This window comes from Lepidochelys kempii, chromosome 21 (genome assembly GCF_965140285.1).
Source record: "Lepidochelys kempii isolate rLepKem1 chromosome 21, rLepKem1.hap1, whole genome shotgun sequence".
In the NCBI taxonomy this organism is placed as follows: Eukaryota; Metazoa; Chordata; order Testudines; family Cheloniidae; genus Lepidochelys; species Lepidochelys kempii.
This window is the reverse complement of record NC_136400.1, coordinates 11,756,093-11,772,419: the sequence shown is the minus strand read 5'-3', so window position 1 is coordinate 11,772,419 and position 16,327 is coordinate 11,756,093. Positions and strand designations below refer to the sequence as shown.

Genomic DNA, 16,327 nt, shown 5'->3' with positions numbered 1-16,327 from the left:
ATGTGCCAGTGCACAGTCCCCAGGAACTGTTGGTTGCTGGCAGGCTCTATGATATGCAAAGTGCAGCTTCTAACTGAGGCCAGCACAGTACAGCTTGGGCTGGCTAGGCGAATAGGCTCCCTCACAGTTTTGGTTTTCTGACTGCCAGGGTCCCAGTTGACATCTTGGCTTAAGCAAGGTGTACAGTGCATGAAGCAAATATCCTATCATGCTGTTACACGCTTTACGTCCCCTTTTTCTGGTCACCAGTTAAGTGAGTCTGCTGTCCAGTCTGGTTAATTGAAGCTTGACTCATCTAACAAATGTTTTGCAGTCTATTCTTTCTGGCAGGTTGCTGCTATCCCTTTTTTGAGAATTGAGGCTTTCAGAATTGGAGGATGCACTTGAGTTTTGTTTCTAATCCATATAGAAATAAGACACTGATGTATTCCCTATCTACATAGGGAAAGAAGGAAGCCATCACTGTTTATTCTTTCAGTACAGCTTTACATTTCAACAGTACCTAGTATCCACAGGGAAACAAAATGAGCTCTGTGGAAGATGTTCCTGGCTTCCAATCATTCTTTATTTTTGCTCATGTGATATCTTTATTGCAGTGTGATTGCAATCTATAATACAAGCATACTAACTTATTTCTCTTTCTCTTCCAGTGAGTACTGCACCTCAGCCCAAACCAGTAAGTATGGTAACTTTTTTCTTCCTTTATAAGCAAGTGTAAATGTGTGCGGTCTACATACATTCAGGTGTACAGCTTGTTTAGAATTGTTTTATGCTTTTGTTCTATAATACGGTAAGTGGTAGGGAATCCTACTTTGAGACCCGAATAGAAGAACTTGAAGTGTGAACAAGTTCAGTGTATGGCTGTTAACACACTGAACATGTAAATTTCTGTGTTACAGGTACAGCTTTAGTCACAGAATGATGTCCAATTACAGTAGTTGTACAATACCAGCTTCCCAAGATCACTAGCATTTTCCAGAGTTCAGTGTTCCTCGAGCATCATCAATCTTTAACTGTGGTTAATGAGGCTGTGTGCTATTAAAGTGGCCCAAGTGGGATGAAGCTTTTAAAAATGAGTGATCTTTAGTAATGTCAGCTATTTTGCAGATATGAATCTGTTCCATGTACTATGACAAAGCTGTTGCTATCTAATCGGCATTTGGCCTGTGAGAGAGAGGTTGCATCATCAGAGTTTACATCTCAAAAATGCCACCAGGATTGATACCTGTCATGGCATTCCCAGTGGATGGTCCCAGGATTGCATGGGTTACGGAGACTGAACTCCCTTCGGTCTTTCAGGTCAGGATGGCCTTTTCAGTTCAGGGCTGAAGCCCATTGGCTCAGCAGTAGGTGAAGGCCTTCCCAGCTGCAGTATCTGTTCTGTGGGTGGGACAGGACTTTTCAGTCTCCAGGGTTGTCAGGTGAAGACTTCACACAAGCTCTGAAAGAATTCACTAAAAACTAAAACCTGACTGTAGCTTGGGGTTTTATTAGAATAAATAGCAAGCCAGATGTGTGAGAGAGTTGTCATTTCCCTGCAGGCTGACAAAATGTCAAAGAATAAGAAAAAAAAATTGAAGAAAAAGCAGAAACGGCAGGCAGAGCTACTGGAGAAGCGAATGCAGGAGATAGAGGAGATGGAAAAGGAGGCAAGCCCTGTACAAACACAGCCTGAAGAGCAGGAAGAAGCTCGGAACCCTCTTGAGATGCTCTTAAAAGAGAGCCCACCTGATGAAGGGGTACCAGGAAACCTGGGTATGGATCCAGAATATCACATGGGCCTGCATGCAAGTGTGTGTGCGTGTGCTTAAAAGCACAATAACGTTCCTTCAACCACACTGTTAAAATTGCAGTGTACATCTCTGCAGCATCTCTACTGGCCTTGAATGCTGGCCGCTGATCTGCAGTTGAATTGCCACCGCATTCCACTAACTCTGTATCCATGCTATGGATAGTAGTCTACATTGCAAATGCTGTAGTGTAGACGCTTACAGTGACAGAAGGCATTTTTCTGTCTCGTAGTACATCCACCCCACCCCAAGACTGTAGTGAGATCAGTAGAGGAATTTTTCCATTGACCTAGCTTGGGGGTTAGGACAACCTAACTATGCCACACGGCGCATTAAATTTTTCACAGCCCTGAGGGGGATAGCTAGGTTTACCTAAGTTTTTTAGGTGCAGACCAGGCGGCGGCTATTCCAGTATAGCTATGTCAGTGCAGCCATGCCAGCATAACTCCATAGTGTAGACGCAGTCTACGCTGACAGAAGGGGTTTTTCCATCAGCGTACAAACACCACCTCCCCAAACAAAGTTCACTATGCCGACCTGACCCAAATTGTAGCTATGTCAGCCAAAGAACACCGTCCGTTGACATAGCTACATCAGTCAGGAGTTAGGTTTTTTCCACACCCCTGACCGATATAGCTGTGTTCATCTAACTTAAGTGTAGACCAGGCCTGAGTCTGAGCAGGGACCACGGAGTCTTGTGCTGGTAAAAATGGGTTAAAGAAGCATTGCATTCAGCTGTTCTGTGCGAATGTGCTAGATTTTTGGGCTTACTTAAGGTCTTGCTATAGCTGTTACTCAGTCCATGTGTTATGTTTCCCTGTCCCTTAAGAGTCTTCTGATTCTTTCTTTTCCCTTTCCTTAGATGAAGTTGCCCATGTTCAAGAGCGAAGTATCCTAATGGAAGGCAGCATGGAAAAATGCATACCGGAAATCAACTGCAACGGCATGGTACAAATGACTGCCTTCTCAGACTCCAGCAACCAAGGGTCTGGGAGGCTTGAGGAGGACCTTCATAATGCCAATGACTGTGATGAGCACCCTCTGGCACAGGAAGAGGACAGCTTCCATAGCTGTAATTACAGCCAGCGTAACGGAGACTCGGAGAACAGGTCACAAGAAGTAATGTCGGACTCATGCGTGCCCTTAATTTCTGAGGTGCTAGATTCCATGGTGTATCAGCCAACTTCAAGTGAAGAGCAATCGTTCAATGAGCAGGAGATCAGCCAGTTGCAAGAGAGTATACGTGCAGAGATACCCTCAGAGGATGAGAATGAGAATAATGGCCCATCTGAGAACAAAGGTACCAGAGGACTCCTTTAGGAGATCTGTCCTTTGGAGTCTGTAATGTGGCATTAATAGGAAGCTTTATATTGGCTGACCTGACTCTACCTGAGGCCATCTCTTTGAGCTCTGTCCTGACATCACTCTCCACTCTGATCTGCCTTTGGGGATTCCACTGTTGCAACCTTGGGTTGACAGGCAGTTATGCCTTTTGATGTGATGGATTCCAGAGTGTGTAAACTGCTACCCTGCACTCTCATCCAATTCACTCTGTCCTTCCCAACTTTAAAAAGCACCCAGTTACTTTCTTTTCCGAGTATATTTGTTTATGATCATAGTCATACCTTAAATGGGCACGTTCCCCCTGCTCCCTCACTCTCGTTCAGATATTTTTGTTTTTTAAATATCTGTACATAAAGAACTGTATTGTACATAAAGAATTGGATAAGAGTGCAGGGTTGCAGTTTACACATTCTGGAATCCATGACCGCAAAGGCACCGCTGTCTGTTCAACCCAAGGTTGCATCAGATACCTAAACTAGAGTGAGAGGGGAGAGGGCTGACAGAATATAGGGTATATAGAAAAGCTTGTATTGACATCTCAGTTTTTGCCATGACAGGGCCCAAAATCAACTTTCCTCGCAAGGAATAGCTGGGCTTTACTTTTCTAGCATAAGTTCCTTAAGTAATATTCCCTTCCAGAACAATAAATCCACTTCAACGAAAGTGCAGGTGGGGAGGGATAGTTTTAAACTTGTAAGGAGGAAAGGGCTTCAAGTTTGTTATAGGGTTATGAAAACAGAGATAACCTACTATAAAACTAGTTTGATGGCAGATTCTGTATAATGCAGAAACAAAATTCTTTTGAGACATACCTAAAGGTGTGACTTGGTATAATTTAAATCACATAGATCCCTCAGTTAAACCATGGCTCCTTTGAATCAGGGTCAAGTCAAAGATCTCAGCCCAAAATAGAAAACTGGGAACAATCCTTGTACTTCTCTTATCTTGTCACATTACCCCATTAAAATGCAACCAGGGAAATGTAAGTGAATGTAAGAGCTAAAAAAGAAATTTCAACACAGTATCAAAACTCGGCCTGTACTGAGTCTATTGATGCCTCTCTGGATTACTAGAGAACTGCCTTTCCTGATGCATTTAGGAATCCTTACTAGATATAGTCATTTAATGACTTTTTTTCCCCTTTTTATTTCTCCAGTATATCCATCTTGGCTTGTTCTAACTGTACACTTTAAACTTTGCAGCAGTTGGCATTGCTGCTCTGGGAAGCAATGCTGCAATCCTTGGAATTTAACTCTTGTAACTTTAAAGAAGGCTTCTTTAGGGTTGAGGCTCTCTTAGACACTATCAGAACCTACCAACTCTGCAGAAAGCGTTCTAAATTCTGCTGGTGACTGCACTGTCAAACAGCCAGTCTTAATAAAAACTATTTTAAAAAAGCCAAGCTAACAGAGCTCACAAAACAGCCATCTTCCTGCACTTGCACATCCTCTGTTATGCTAGGATTTCAGTGTCTTTTTTTATTGTGCAATACAGGGGGAGGAGCTTTTGCACATATGTATACTGGGCAGAATATACTAATTAAATCAATTTACTATCTTAATGCCCTTCTGGGGGAGCCTGGGGGGTTAACAGATATTGACTAGAGTTGATGGTTTGTAGCTAGACTGCATGGCGGATAGTTCTGATCATTGACCCGTATCCTTCCAGCATAGAACGATGCCTGTGGGGTTTGGGTGGCAGATGGTGGCCCTGTCCATGTGGATTTAATCAGCTGTTGTGCATATTGCATTTAGGGAAATCCACTGCTGGGAATTTTCTCCTTAATCCCCTTGAGCCCAGGAATGCAGATAAACTCAAAGTGAAGATAGCTGACCTAGGAAATGCCTGCTGGGTGGTAAGTGTAAACCTTTCAGTGTTGAGTGACCAAAGCTACTAATCGGTTTCCCGTTGCCTGGGGGTGGAGGGGGGAGCTGAAGAAGACAATCTGTATTTACTTTAAAATAAAAGGTGCAAAATGTCTATGGTTCACCTGCAATGTCACGAGGGATAAAACTTAATACAAGGATTAAGTTTAGACAGTCCTCCTGATGTTCCTCTACTGTACCTTGTTGCAGCTAGTTTTGCAGCCTGTCAAATCATACACTCTGAGGGAACCGTTTCATTTGTGATTTCTGAGCATGTAAGATAAACTGTAAATAGTTTTGGCCTTTAAAGGCTGTACTGCAGTGCTTCTAAATCCGTTTGAAATCTCAAGCAGGAAAGAACATCTATTTAAATGATTTTAAATAGCAAAACAATTTGGAACGGTCTTTAGTCCCTTGAAAAGTCCTAATTTCAGGATCCTCTGTTTTGAATTGCAACTGTTGATGAGGCAATATCCTAGAAGAGTGTTGCTGCTCTGCTTTAGGTGGGTGCTGCAACACACTGTCTAGTAAGGGGGAAGGTTGGACTTCTGAAGTAACTGACAAATGCTTCTCAGTAGTGATTAAAATAGAAATGTGTCTCTCTGGGTATATTAATGTAGGTTATTAACCTTTATTTAAAACTTGTTTACAAAAGCTTTGTCATTCACTTAACTTTGCACGATCATGATTTAGTTAGGTGTCAACTTGAACCCTCGATCCGCTAGCATTAGTGCCGAAATTGATAGCTGTGAAATACATCCCGTTTTTAAACATGATTCCTAGTGTTTAGGCTGCACATCTTCATGCCTGACAAAAACTGTTGGTGCCTGAGAGACGTGAAATAGGTTACCTGTCAGAAGTCACTTGGTAACATTCATCACACTCTTGTAGTTCAACTTTAAAACTGACGTTCTCCACAGCTGCTGCTACTGTTTGCCATCATCTGAATTGTCAGGCTATTTTGTCTGAGGAAAAGTGCCTCTGGTTAGGGCATTTTAATCATTGTTGAAATTTAAGAAACCACTTAATTGAAATGTAAAAACCAGTCTGTCATGTTTCATCAGCGAGATATCTCGGTAAATAGCACCTCTCTGGTCTTAGTTGAAGGAATCTCTTCCTTTAGCAATTTCAACCAGTTAATAAAGTACCTTTTTTTAAATTTTTTTAGCACAAGCACTTCACTGAGGACATTCAGACAAGGCAGTACCGGTCCCTGGAGGTGCTGATAGGATCTGGGTATAACACCCCAGCTGATATTTGGAGCACAGCCTGTATGGTGAGTTAGGCCATGCAGGATGGACCCTCAACATTCAGTAGTTGCAGAGAATTCTGGGAAATTCCAGCATGCTGTGTACTCTGTGGACCACAGAATCATTTTTGCTGGTTCTGGCTATAATGGCACTTTAGAGAATATTCTTTTCTTCTCATCTTCAGGCACTGATTTTGGTTGGTATCTGATTTCATTCCTCCTGGGGACACTGATCTGACATCTCTACGGAGAACTCCCCTGTTAATTTTCAACATGCTATTTAAAACTAAAGATTTATAGCCAAGTCCCCATGTTCTGTGTGGCACATTAGACCTAAATGTGGCAGGAACCTCAGAATTTGCAGAAGTACCCTTCTAAATTTTCCCTATACAGCCCACAACCTGAGCCAGTTCAGTATGGTGTCTCCTGTTTGTTTTGATTTCTGTTTTACACGGTCTTCAGATTTCAGACTTTCATTGTATTATAATGAACAGACTCCAACAAGAGACTGCTGAATTGGAATTAATTTGCAAATTGGATACAATTAACTTAAGCTTGAATAGAGACTGGGAGTGGTTGAGTCATTATACTAAGTAAAACGATTTCCCCTTGTTTATTCCCCCCACTGTTCCTCAAATTTTCTTGTTAACTCCTGGAAACGTGCTGGAAATGGCCCACTTTGATTATCACTTCAAAAGGTTTTCTCTCCCCCACCCCACTCTCCTGCTGGTAATAGCTCATCTTAAGTGATCACTTTCCTTACAATGTGTATTTTTTTCATGGTCTGTGTGTGTATAAATCTCCTCACTGTATTTTCCAGTTTATGCATCCGATGAAGTGGGCTGTAGCTCACGAAAGCTTATGCTCAAATAAATTGGTTAGTCTCTAAGGTGCCACAAGTACTCTTGTTCATTGTATTATAAATTCTTGTACTGAGGCATAATACATGACACACTCAGTTGAAGAGAAGCTGGAGGCTGTGACAGTTTGCTAAGGGGACTTGAGGGTCTTGGCAATTGAGAGAACATGTGAAGCAGTTTGAGGTTGTGGGATGAGCTCACTATATGTGGATGCCCCTTTTAAAGCAGTTATTGGCAATTGTATTAAATTATATTCCATATTTAACACCCAGTTTTAGTTCAATAAGCCCATTGTTTCAGGCTTTCTGCCAACTCAGGAAGAAAATGGTCAGTTTACACTTTGCTTTTGGGCATCTTTACAGCCATTAGAACTACAAACTTACTTTATTTGTAAATAAAAGCTAAGATGGCAAGCAAGAGGGGATTCTGCAGTGTGTTCCATAATCAGAGCATAGAAAGCCCTTAGTACAGTTACTAAAGACACTAAACAAGCTCTTAAGATATGAACACTGTAGAAAATGCAGCTTCATTCTCAATCCGCAAAAATCTGAGGCACATCAAAAATCTAAACTTTGGAGGCAGCGTAAAACAAATAGAATTTGGGATCAGGACAGCCAGGAAACACTGTCTTGCACTGGCTCAGGTTGTGGGCTGCATAGGGAAGATTTAGAAGTTATAGTGCTACATAATTCTGTCTCTTCAAATCTAGAAGTAGAGAATTGGAGAAAATGTGCTTGGAAGGTGGTTGCAAAGGGCCTTGAACTTGGGGAAAATGGCCTTTTTGGAGGAAGCTTCATGAAAACAGCTTTTTAGCTCAAGTATCCTATGTGCTCTTGGTAGCTAACTACCAAAGCAAAGTCTAGTCTAGGTATAAAGCTGGTGAATTCTTGGTTATGTACAGTATCTTAATAGTTGAACTTCATCTTATTGACACATCATTTTGCCATGATCCAGCTTTGCTTAGTGAGATGATCTTATGAGATACACTAATAGATCTGTCGTAATGTATGGCAATGTGCAGTGCCTTCATCACAAAAGTTCAGAATGGATCTTAATGGCTTTCTAGGTTTCACAAGGAATTGTTTCCCCTTCACATTCAAACTGCCACACCTACTCTGCAGTACTCATACATAAGTCTAACAGTGACAACTTGAAAAATGATTCAACACATTTTTTTTCTTGTTTAGGCCTTTGAACTAGCCACAGGAGACTACCTGTTTGAGCCCCACTCTGGAGAAGACTACTCCCGGGATGAAGGTGAGTGTGTCTAGGTGTCTACCCTTTTAAAATGGAATACCAGCAAAGGTGGTGGTGGGTGGATGGAGAGAGCTTTGTGTTATTAGTCACTGAAGCAGAGGCTCCTTGCTTGGGTACATGTCTTCTTGCTTGAGTAAAGAAGTCCCAAGTTAATTGTATTGGAGGGAAACTTGAGTCTTTAATTTCAGGCACTAAGCAGTAAAGGTTCAGTTTCTGTTACTGGATACCTAACAAACACTCCCTTGTCTTTACTGCTGCCTCTTTCACATCTGTTTTAAGATGGGTACCTTCCTGCTCAAAATAAATAGGATCTAAACAGCTTTAATCATTTTCCTCTGCTCCTGATCTGAACCTTGTCTGTTGTAAAATTTTTATATACACAGGGCCGGCTCTAGGATTTTTGCTGCCCCAAGCAAAAAAAATTGTTGGCCACTCCTGCTTTTTTTCATGCCCCCTCCTGGCCCTGCCTCCTCCCCCAGGCATGCCGCATTCCACCCCCATTGCTTCCTGCGGCTCCCCCTGCCCTAGCTCACCTCCACTACGCCTGCTCCCTTGAACACGCCGCTGCTCCACTTCTTCCCCTCCCTCTCAGGTGAGGGAGAGGCAGTGTGTTCAGGGGAGTAGGCGGAGCGGAGGTGAGCGAGAGTGGGGGGGAGGGCAGGAAGTAACGGAGGGGAGTAGAGGAACTGCTCCCTGCCTCAGCTCACCTCCGCTCCACCACCGCCACCTCCCCCGAGCGCGCCGTCTCTCTCGGCTTCTCCCTCCCTCCACCCAGGCTTGCCACACAGTGCAGCAAGCCTCGGGGGGAGGGGGCAGAAGCGGAGCAGAGGCGAGCTGGGGCAGTGGGGGCACATTTCTGGGGGCGGCATGGCCAGCACCGGAATGCCGCCCCTAGAAATGTGCCACCCCAAGCACCTGCTTGTTTTGCTGGTGCCTAGAGTTGTCCCTGTATATACATAATCTCTGATTTAAGATTCCATATTCCAAATGTGCTTGGTTAAGCTATTGACCCTCTGAGTCAGCATTAGACATAGATTAAAGACCTAGTAGGACCTCCACAAACACATGACACTGGACTATTTATAATATAAATACCTCTTAAGTAGCGCTTTTCATCCGTGGATCTCCATATGTAAATCCCTTTATCCTCACTTACTGTTGGGGAAACTGAGACACAGAGAGGGAAAGTGACTTCCCCAATAGCACACAGCAGGCCAGGGGCAAAGCAGGGAATAGAATACAAGTTGTCTGAGTCCCAGTCTAGTGCTCTTGCCACTGGACCAAGTTGTCTCAAAGAAAGGTAAATAAAGTGACCATCTCTAAATGTTAGAAACGTGCTATAGCAACAAGTGAAAATTTTACATATAAATATGCAGTGTAATGGGAACTTTGGCTAATAGCTAATCAGAGTGTAGCCTTTCCTAGTGTTACCTTAACTTTCTCTTGCCCATTTTAGAATTTACAGATAATGGGTTTGCTGCTGAGCTATGACTGTACTGTGTCCATTTCAGAGCTCTGAATTTCAAGCAGATGCTATAAGGCTTTGTTCAGAAGAAATACAATTTTTAAAACGGAGCTTTGTCTAGTAAGAAGTTCAGCACCACACCTATAATTAATCATGGACAGTTTCATTGATAGCCGCTGGCTTTGTTTCACACTTTAAATAGATAGACCTTACGTGAGCAGTGGAATTAGCTAATATTTCATTCCATTTCCCAGTAGTTTAAATAGAGGGAACACTTCTGGTGCCTCTGCCACTTGGTTCTGACTTTCTGTTGCCATTTGCTCTGTACTGCATACATTGAAGAAATAACTCACCTTGTTTTCTCTCAATGGACTTGTCAAGAATTCATGGTGCAGCTGCTGTTTCTGTCACTTTAGTCCCTCTCTGTAAGACGACTCCCTAGGAGTAGTAATTTCTTTAAATCCATGTTTAGTTTAACAAGTAAACTTCATTTAACGTTTTTGTAGATTTGTTTTTCTGCATTTCTTGGGTTGGTCCGAATGTCTCTGAATTGGTCCAGAGGCATCTATTTGCACCAGTAAATTCCCTTGACACTTATAACAGGTGCAGTCTGTATGCTGAAAAGCACAATCACATCACACAGCTGGTGTGTGTAATGTATGTAAATCCCCCTGATCTAGGAGTCTCTGAGCAGCCTTAATAGGCACTGGAAAAATGCCAAATCTGCATCAGTGACAAGAACCTCTTCCAAACATTCCAGAGCACAGTTTTCCAGGGAGGAAAGTTTGCTTGGATTAAGCTGAGAAATTTCATGCAAGCCTCTTCTCATGAAATTTCCAGCCCAGTTCAGTAGTCAGGGGTTCTGATAAGCGTTCCAAAGATCACAAGCTTTTTATCTGGACTGCAGGTTTTTTGGTTATCCCATAATTGCAGTTTATAAAATGATCAATTTATATCTGCTCCTTCCTTTTTCTTTTTTTCACCCTGAATATAGTCTTGTTTAAAAGTCACCTGCGAAGGGGAACGTGTTGCTGTTTTATTCTTTATAGTGTATAAAGGCCTCAAAGGTGTTTAGAAATGTTCTGCTTGTTTTACATTATAAATATCAGGTCGTGTCTACCCTCGTTGGGATTGGTTAGGGTTTTTTGTTTGGTGCAGGACTTTTCAGGCAGATGGAAAGCTAGTGACATTACATTCGTTCTATTAACAGTAGAGTATAGAGGCTCCAGAAAAGGAGCTTTGTGCATCCACATAATATACATAGCATGCATGGTCAGAGTCCCTAAAGCACTTACAACTTGAATAGACAAGGATGGAAGAGGAAGTGGAACCAAAGAGACGTGAAGTGACTTTCCTGTGGCACATGATTGTCTTGTCTCCTGTGGGCTATAATACTTTGGTCTAAATTACGTTGTTGGGTTTAGTGTGTGGGTAGTGGGTGGTGTAGGTAGCCTGTGATATACAGGAGGCCAGACTAGATCTCTTCTGGCCTTAAACTCTGATGCTGGCAAAGCAGTTCAGTGACGGAACTCAGAGCAAACCTAATTCTCAGAGTCTCAGCCTAGTACCTTATCCTAGCCCACACTGCTGTCCATCACAGGACTGAAATCAGAGCAGTGTGGACTGAAAGTGTTTTTAGTCTCTGTTTGAAATTGGTTTTAAATTCAGATTTCGAACACTTGGAAGAAAAGCTCTCAACTTTTCAGGCACCCTTGTCTCTTCAATTGAGGGGTGAGTGCCTCCAGGGTAATTCTTTAGACTCAGAGGACTCCTCCAGCATAACTGAGAGACCAAACTGGATATTCCTGATATTTCTAAAGCGTAAACCACTTGCGCTTTATACATCATAAAGTTAAAATTCCTTCCCCTTCAGCAGATCACCTCTAAACAGCTCCTCTGTCCCACAAGATTGTTGTTGAAATAAGCCTTTTACAGCCACTTGTCCTTTCTCCCATCTTTGTCCCTTTTATTTTATTCTTCCCCTTCTGTTTTAGACCACATTGCGCATATTGTAGAGCTTCTAGGCAGAATTCCAAGGCACTTTGCCCTATGTGGGAAATATTCACAGGAGCTCTTCGATCACAGAGGTAGTATTTCCCCCCCACCCTTTCCTCCTCCAGGCACCAGGGATGCAGACAATCAGGAGACGGAGCATCCACACCAGTTTTTTGTTCCACACCAGCCCACCTATCAATGAAGAATAGGGTTCCCCAGGTCCCTGAGTTCCTAGAGGGCTGGGAACTACAATCCAAGGATTCTCCTAGTGGAGGAATCTAACTCTGAACTTCATCCATTCCCTCCCAGTTAGTGAAGAAAACAAAATGACAAGTTTTCCAAATAGAGGTGTGCATGCTGCTCTCTCTGTCGGTGTCCAGAGCTGTTGCTCTGTATGGAGTGCCTTTTATTGATATCTGTTGTGTATGTCTCTCTTCTTTCTGAAATGTTTTGGAACACACAGATCACATTGCATTGATCATAGAACTTCTGGGGAAAATACCTCGCAAGCTCATTGTGGCAGGAAAATATTCCAAGGAGTTTTTCACCAAAAAAGGTAAAAGGAAACAGCAAGTTTTTTCTAGGAGTGCCCTAATGCCTGTTGCTGGAACTACCAGGTAACTAGACCACAGCAAAGCCATAATCTTCAATCTTCTGGCTGCTGCACCAAAGATTCCCACAGGACCAAGGTGCTGCTCTGTATGTGTGTTCTTATCTGGCTATTGAGTGCATACCAATGCTCCTCATCTCAATGCTCCCCAGCCATAAGCAGGTTGGAGAGCACTGCTGTGGTCAGCTTGTCAGCTTTGTGGGCTGATTTGGCATCATACAGTCAGTTTTTATCAACAAATGGCTTTAACATGCTTTTGAATTCCTTTGTCTAGACAGCTTTGCTCAGCTCCTGGCCTACTACTCTAATTCTGCCAGAGCAGCAGTACGCTGTGGTCATGAATATTGAGGTGCTGTTTCAAACCCCAAAGATTGTTCTTCCATGGATTTTCTGAAACGATACAACACTATTTGAGGAAGCGATAGTCTGCTGAGCAATAGGAAGCTGGCAGAATTGTATTAGCCAGGCCGAGAATCTCTTAGAGTAATACTTTTCTGGCATGATGAGGGCTCTTTAAAGCTACCTCGTGGTTAAAATGCATCCGTCTTCTCTCCTTTGGGTAGAGCATGAGGACTGAAGTGTGTTGTTCTCTGCTGTCAGGCAGCCTTCACATTTCGCAGTCTGAACTGGAAACACCTGTCTGCTACATGCAGAACCTCTCCCCTCAGACTGGTTCTGAGTGTCTGCAAGTCAGTACAAGTAGTGAGTGGCCTTGTGTTAGTGTCTGTATTTTTTAGTTATAGTGACTAATCATGTTGTATTGAAACCGTGGAGCTGAAGTAGGAGGAGAGAGATGGGACCTTCTTGTAAAACTGGCTGACCTCCAAGGGCAGCTTTATAAAGAGGGAAACTTGGGTTGTTAAAATTCAACCCTTTACGCCCCTAGACAGCATTTACCAAAGCAACACCAGAGTCCTGATACCTACCAGAGTAACTTGGTAAGCCCCTCTGGTACCATTGGTGACTTACTGTTGATGTATCTGATTTCGTTTTCAGGGGATCTGAAACACATCACCAAACTGAAGCCCTGGGGCCTTTTTGAAGTTCTGGTGGAGAAATACGAGTGGTCCCAAGATGAGGCAGCTGCATTCACAGACTTCTTATTACCTATGTTGGAGCTGATTCCAGAGAAACGGGCTACAGCAGCCGAGTGTCTCAGGCACCCCTGGCTTAACTCCTAGGGCTTCAGCCCAACGCCGCAGCCCTACACTCTGGTTTACAGCATAGCATACGCACACCCAGGTGTTCAACTGCCCCTCCCCAGATCCACTTCCCCCCCCTTGTTCCTTTTCAGTGTGAAGCTCTTCCTTCAAGGCTTCCAAGATTTTAGATAAATTTAACCTGTTCAGCTGAGTTCGCTTATTTGATTAAGCGGAGACTCTTCTCAGCCAGTGGGCATCCTGTGAGCTTTGCCTTGATTGGGCTTTGCCAAAGATTAATTGACTGGAATACAAAGTTGCCCCAAGTCTCTTACCTGTTAGCGTAGGCATGAGTTGATCTGCATTAGTGTATGTTCCCTTAACTAAATTACACCCATGAAGGGGATATGAAGATCTGTGACTCCATCCTTCGCTCCCTGACTCCAGGAGTCAGTTTTCCACTGCACGGCCAGTAGCCAGCAGGAGGATGTGAAATGGCAGATTGGTACCTGGGTGATAACTCCATGTGGAACAGAGAACTTGAAATCCTCCACCCATCCCCAGGTGTCTGTCGTGTTTCTTGGGTGACTTCCCACATTCTTTCCAGTCAAATAATTTTTCTTTAGTTTTAGCCACTGAATCCTATGAAAAGTTGCATTTAAAAACTATTTTTAATACCATTATTTTTCCCCAGTGTTCAGATTAGTTTCTGAATTCAATGAAACCTGCTACGCTCCCTCAAATGCCTGAGCCCTTGGACTAAAACGTCACATGGACAATTTGAAAAAAAAAAAAGCAAAAGCTGGGACTGGTTAAATGCACAATCTGCAGAATAGATGTGTGCGTCCTTTGTTGGCAGAGTGGTAGTTGGATGCAGGCAACTCTTCCTAGACGTTTGAGTGAGCTGTAAGTTTTTTGGGGGTTTTTTGCCCATACTGGCACTTCCTTTGCTTTCCCTGAAGTTGTCATTGCGTCAGTGAGCAGTTGGTCTTCCGTCTGGAAAGATGGAATGTACTTTCTCTTATTTGGACCATTCAGTTGTGAAGAGGGGCTGGTGGTATCTGTGTGTCACAGCCACACTGTGTTCTCTGACTTTGAAACACCACATTTCCAAAGCTTAATGTAAAGATTTCTACTGTGTTAGCTTGCCTTAGGTGCTGGCCTTTAGAAGTAACTTCCCCAATGGGATTGCCTTTTATTTTCTGAGATGAATGAGTACTTGGGGATTAACACAAGGACAGCTGAACTACCTGGTTTGGCTTTTTCCTGTAGACACAGGGTCAGCTTCTGTTTCCTAAAATCACCCCAAATATGGTTGCCCCAGTAGAATATTATATAAGGTTTTTAAACTTCTCAGAGGGGGCTGGGTGTAACAGGTTTGTGGGGGCGGTTATTTTAATGCAAAGTTAAAGCATTGTAGTGTTTGCTAGTTTTACGATGCATCTCTCCTAGGCTTTCCTAAGCGATTACAGATTCATTGCGTCCTACTCTAAAGCAAGGTTTTGGCAGGGTAGGGACTTGAACAGCCCTTCCTCACCATGGACCAAACAGGCCTTTGGGATCAAGAAGTTCTCAGAGGACAGAAGCTGCCTCAGGACTCTGGAACTCCCAGAAGGCCAAGAAGGCACTATTTGAGACAGTAACACCAAAGCTGCCAGTGAGGCTGTTACATGTCACTCTTGTGTGTGTGTTTGAAATCTCAGTTCATCGCAACCTTCCATCCACAAAAGCTGGTGTCCTTATTTAATCCACTTTAAAGGTATAACCATCTTGCCCTATATTTTCTTGCTTGTCCAGCCTAACACCGCCTGGGCCATTGGCGAAATCCAGGCTGCATGTCCATTTAGGGGTTCTTAAGTCAGGTTCTCTATGCATAATCTAAGATTAAAGGAAATATACCAAAACAGTTTAAGACTGCTGAATGATTTTCCTGGAATCTGGAATTCCTTCCCCAGCTCCAAGAGTCGCTTCTTTTTCTGTTGTAAAGGGATTACAGACAGGACTGGACTGTGTATTGCTGACCTTCTGTTTTAATACTGTGAAGACTTTTTGGAAGGGTGAATGGAACTTCTGGTGGCGTCACTAGAGCTCACCCCGCCCTGTGCATTTCCACACCCTGACTGACCTAAAGGAATGAGATCCTCATAGAGGGGTCTGCACGTTGGGTTCTGAGGTATCCGTTCCCCCATCACCGCCAGAAGAGGACTTTTTCCCTCTAGCTCAGTAAAAGAGCCAGCTTGTGGGTTGAAGACACAGAGAGGCAGCTGTCAGGATTCAGTCTTGTCCCTCGTGCTCACTCACTTGGGGTTCACTAAACTTCCAAATTGCCATAAAGTGCTCACTAAAGGATTTGTACTTGCTGTGTTCGTCTAAAACCTGAAGGAAAATACATTTTTATTCTTTCTACTTGAGTGCATTGTCTTTTCTTTGTAAATGCCGTACAATAAAACAGATTATTTAATAACCCACATCTATTCTATTCCTGATATGTTCCCTCGGTAACTTCATTCAGAGCCATTGTCTGTCCATTAACTTTTGTATTCTGCTAGAGTAGGGAGCCAGGGTTCACACATTTAGTCTTGAGACCCCATTCACATGCAGTATTGTGTGATCTAGGTAGATGAAATCACAAAATGAGTAGCAAAATCCTTATTTTGCTATCTTCTAAACTAGGAAACACGAAGACGTTGCTATAATAGTTTGTCCCCTTTAAATAGCCATGTGCCAAACTTTGCCATGGTTTTCCATTTAAT

At 43.1% G+C, this 16,327-nt stretch overlaps 1 protein-coding gene across 3 annotated transcripts in view; it reads left to right on the top strand.

The window, feature by feature from the left end:
• Nucleotides 1-16,042, top strand: part of SRPK1 (SRSF protein kinase 1) — a 45,097-nt gene extending 29,055 nt beyond the window's left edge. For 2 of the 3 annotated variants that reach the window (XM_073319885.2, XM_073319887.2), the window contains 8 exons: nt 651-676; nt 1,542-1,755; nt 2,653-3,090; nt 4,889-4,989; nt 6,168-6,275; nt 8,296-8,365; nt 12,289-12,381; nt 13,432-16,042. In XM_073319885.2, coding sequence (XP_073175986.2) covers nt 651-676; nt 1,542-1,755; nt 2,653-3,090; nt 4,889-4,989; nt 6,168-6,275; nt 8,296-8,365; nt 12,289-12,381; nt 13,432-13,616 — 1,235 coding nt within the window. In that variant the 3' untranslated portion in view covers nt 13,617-16,042. Of the gene's footprint in view, nt 1-650; nt 677-1,541; nt 1,756-2,652; nt 3,091-4,888; nt 4,990-6,167; nt 6,276-8,295; nt 8,366-11,824; nt 12,382-13,431 lie in introns of those variants that run through there. The other variant, XM_073319886.2, reaches the window with a different exon arrangement.
• The last annotated feature ends 285 nt before the right edge of the window (nt 16,043-16,327 follow it).